Here is a 4,425-nt window from a genome sequence, read left to right as displayed (position 1 = left end):
AATTGTGATTAATTATCAGTTGAGAAGATTCACTCATTGAAGGCTACTGTAAAAAGATAGAGGAATAAAGTGCATCATATGACTAATCTGCCCAAAATTAGTGGAAAATATGTTTTATGCGTTATTGAGTCTGTTATTATGTGGTACCAGCTATTCATCCTCATCGTTCTATCTTTAGGTGTGTTGAGTACACTTCCCAGATGGGAGGCCATTGAAAGAACACCCATAGTTCTGCAACTAGGATAAAAATATAATTTCCCCCTTAAAATTTACTGTCTGGTGTGATTGTTTTCATTTAATATTTGGTTTCTTTTGAAAACCAATAACTTAAAAAAAAGAAAGGTAAGCACTGTTTATTTTTCTTTCACAGAGGAGAATGCAGCCCCCCCCCCCCCCCCCCCGCAAGAGAAGAGGCATTCAGTCATAAAGCAGCAGCAGGGCCTGAAGTGAAGACACAGCATCCAATGTGGAAAATGTTATGCCTCTGTGCATGAAGTTGGAGATACAGGCATGTGCAGATCAAAAAAATATTTATTTTACTTAATAATATACTTAATATAGCATCTTTTGGATTCTTTGATGACATTAATGCAGCGCAAAGTGCTTTACAGAGCAATAAAGAAAAAACAGAAAACATTTTCTCAACTGAAACTCATTAAATTCAAAAGAGGGCTAGTTTACTTTAGTCCATCCACTTTCATTACCCCGTGGGCTATCCTTGTGGATATTGCTGGAAGTAAGTGCTGAAAATACACGTCCTTCAGGTGGCTGATTTTCTCTGTAATCCACTCTTCATTGTATGGGACATCTGCAATGACCTGCTCATTTGGAGTCCAGACAATGAATTTACAATTTTTTTTTTTAGCACAATGCATCGCCACTTGTACCTGGTAATAGTACCCTAATCCTGATGCCGTTTCCCTCAGAATATATTTTCCATCCTTATGCCTCACATCGTACTTGTTAGAGTCAATCATTTTTAGCAGACTGCCATTGTGTGCCACAAGTTTTTTGGCTGTAGGACATTTAATTTCAATGATGGTATCGGCATCTATAATACCATCAAGGCTGGCACCAAGCCAGTTTTCCTCTTCATGTACAACAAGTCCTGTACACTCCACAGTTATTCCTGTGGTCTCCTCAAACCACTTTCTTGCCAAAGGCTCGGATGTTTGGCCATGCCTAGTGGCTGTATTTCCGGCAAAGGTGCCATTCAATTTTCGTTCCACCCAGTTTTGTGGGTCAACCTTTTTGGGCACTTGAGAGGCCTCACTACTTGTGATTCTTATTTTTCGTTGATCTAGCCAAAATTGATTATTCTGGCCCTTGGATTGTACAAGAATTCTCTCCCTCTCACGTTTCCCACATAACACATGTCTTTCAAAAATACAGTTGCAAAGTTGACATTTTTGTTGAGCACATTGCTCGTGACATGTGGGCAGTTTATCAGTAACCTCTTTGGTTTGTGGCTGTGCAGTCAACAGATCATGCAAAAGGGTACCAGGTATGTTGGATAGACCAGCCATCTCAGGGGATGTGAGGTGCTGAATGACATCTGCATCTTTCTCAAATGCTGTTGACTTTATTTTCATTTTTTTCCGAGGTCCCTGGTCTGGCCCCCTGATGTTCTCGACTGTATCAGGCATCACATTGTCACACGTGGAACTGTTCCAGACACAAGCCTCATCGGTGCTTGCTGTGCCTGTGAACCCCTGACTGGCAGCATCTTTGATTTTGTACAGTATCCCTGCTGAATGACTGCAGCTCTTCCCTTGGTTGGCCATGCAGTCACAGTTCACATCCACCACTTTGCCATCCCTCCTCTGCAAGGTCAGTTCAACATGATGGTACTGTTTAATGTCCTGTGAGTAGCGAACAGGTCCTTTCAAGAGTATGTGCTCCTCATCTGGTAGCCTGTGGAGTATCTGGCCAACCCATCCGGAGCTCAGGTAATTTTGACCCTCTATCAGGGACCTGTAGTTGGCATTGGGTTGTTCATCACATGCCAGTCGGTGAAGGAAATATTCTTGAATACCTATCATAAAAATAAATAAAAACATTCGTTTTTTTAATAGGATTAATACCACTTATCTGTAATGATTAGGAAATACACAGTCTTAGATCATTAAGATTTGCATTTCATAATTTTTATTATGCAAACAAACAACAAACAGTAAACACAAGTTAACCACCCCAGGCAGCATTGGGATAAATACTAACTTAACCGCATGCATGCCATGGTGACTTTCTGGCAAAGAGATGGTGTAGGAAAATAGTCAAAGCTAGTCTAGTCTACTAGACAGTGTAATAATAAGACAGTGGTTTAAGCACTGATTGGCGATTGCCATCAATTAATTACCTTTATCAGTAACTGGAGGCCACTGTCTGACGTCGTCAATCCAGGTACTCATTCTGTTAGTCGCTGGCTGTCACAACCGACCGAGTTAGGTTTTGGTAAACCAAGCAGATAAAGACTGGTATGGTAGCAGCAGCCAAACACCAGCCAGACGCCAAGGGAATCAATTTATGCACCTACAGGGTGTGCACCCAGAGGGTGCCCAATCAAGCCAATCACTGTTATCTGGCCCCTGACTTTGACAAGATACTCCACATGCTACCAAATGATGAGCACAGTTCTGAAAGGACCTGTGTTACTCACAGGACATTATCATGTACCATCATGTTGAAGTAACTTTGCAGAGGAGGGATGGCAAAGTGGTGGATGTGAACTGCGACTGCTAGGCCAACCAACTTAAGGGAAGAGCTGCAGTCATTCAGCAGGGATACTGTACAAAATCAAAGATGCGGCCAGCCACACAGGCACAGCATGCACAGATGACAATGTGACAATGTGAGGCCTGATGCAGTTGACAACATCAGGGGGCCAGACCAGGGACCTCGATGAAAGTAACAGCTTTTGAGACGGATGCAATCCCCTGAGATGGCTGGTCTATCCAAAATACCTGGAACTCTTTTGCATAACGTGTTGACTGCACAGCCACAAAACTAAGCAAATGAAAAACTCACCATGTCATGAGCATGTCATGAGCTCAACACAAATGTAAACTTTGTAATGAAAATAAATGTGATATGTGGGAAACATGAGAGGGAGACAATTGCTGCACAAACAAAGGGCCAGAGTAGTTTATTTGGAGTAAATTAAAGGAAATCTGAATCATCAGTAGCCTCTGAAGTGCCCAAAAAAGAAAATCCACAAAACTGGGTGGAACGAAAATTGAATGGCACCTTTGCTGGTAGCCACTAGGCATGACCAAACATCGGAGCCTTTGACAACAAAGTGGTTTGAAGAGGATACAGGGATACAGGTATTCTAATAAACATTTTACTTATTGTGCATGAGGAGGGAAACTGAGAATTAATAATAATTGTTTATAATTTTTTCCATCTTTCTCTTTCTCAGGGGAATAGGAATCTGGGTAGGCTGAGAAACACCTGGAGAGTAGAGACTCTCCAAGACCTAAAGAACATTGGAATGAGCTGGCAGGAAGCAAAAGCCCAGGCCCAGGAGATTGAGATGGAGAGCTCTGGTGGACGCCCTATGCCCCTCGATGGGGTAAAGAGGATCAAGTCATGTCATGCTCATCTAGGCTTACATCCTCATCCACATCACATTCCTCTTCTTCCTCAATATCAGATGTTTCTTGTTGCTCAGTTTCAGTCTGAATTAACTTGGGTTGCAAATTACATAGCCCAGCACAAATACTCACAATGTCATCAACATGTTTTATACTACCTTGAATGACATAACTGACCATTTTAAAACCTTTGAACCTTCTAATTGCACGCTCTACATGGATTCTGACATTTGCTAGGCGCCGTGTTGCCACAACATCATGCCCAGGAAGTTCTTTGAGGCCGCGAGTAAAAGCTGGGAGAGCCAGAGTCACCCCTGGAGGCAACACATCTGAGATGGTGAACCCACGGTCTGCTAGGATTTGATCACCAGGAATCAGAAGTTCAAGAAGACCACTGTTCTTTGTGATGAAAGTGTCACTGGCCCGTCCACCAAATAGTTTTGATGTGAACATCACATAACCATTGGGGGCAATACAATATAATAATTTGTAAGTGTTATGATGTTTGTAGTTGCTGAATGTTTGGGATCGCTTTCTTAAGTGTTTTGGCCTTTGGACAAATATTTCTGTACAGTCTATTATGCATGTTGCTTTGGGATAATTTTTACTGAAACATGATGGCATTATTCTTCTGAGAGTATCCCTAGGCAACCACGCAATCACATTTTCCCTCATAAACCTAGCAAGTATTGGTCTCCAAAGTGAAAAGATCACACATGCTGAGGTCTTGCTTATTCCAAATCTTTTAGCCAAGTCTGTGAACATCAAACAAAGACGTAGCCTAGTTAAAACGAGTAACAGCTGGTCATGGACTGCTAATCTGGTCATC

At 42.0% G+C, this 4,425-nt stretch overlaps 1 protein-coding gene across 2 annotated transcripts; it reads left to right on the top strand.

Annotated features, from left to right (window-relative positions):
• Positions 1-921: 921 nt before the first annotated feature.
• LOC310875216 (uncharacterized protein) lies at positions 922-3,929 on the top strand (the record flags this gene model as incomplete). 2 transcript variants are annotated; one of them, XM_083788375.1, is made up of 3 exons in its annotated part: positions 3,230-3,326; positions 3,422-3,574; positions 3,834-3,929. In XM_083788375.1, exons 1-3 carry the CDS (start codon positions 3,240-3,242, stop codon positions 3,927-3,929), a joined length of 336 nt encoding a protein of 111 aa, XP_083644501.1. In that variant the 5' UTR covers positions 3,230-3,239. The 2 variants fall into 2 exon arrangements, 1 of the variants encoding a protein (XP_083644501.1); XR_014570620.1 differs by lacking the exons at positions 3,230-3,326; positions 3,834-3,929 and adding an exon at positions 922-1,830 and having other exon boundaries at positions 3,422-3,557.
• Positions 3,930-4,425: the final 496 nt, after the last annotated feature.

Source organism: Protomyctophum parallelum (genome assembly GCF_964188405.1).
Source record: "Protomyctophum parallelum genome assembly, chromosome: 18".
In the NCBI taxonomy this organism is placed as follows: domain Eukaryota; kingdom Metazoa; phylum Chordata; class Actinopteri; order Myctophiformes; family Myctophidae; genus Protomyctophum; species Protomyctophum parallelum.
Note: the sequence above shows the minus strand (reverse complement) of the source record. Positions and strands in the feature narration are given on the sequence as shown.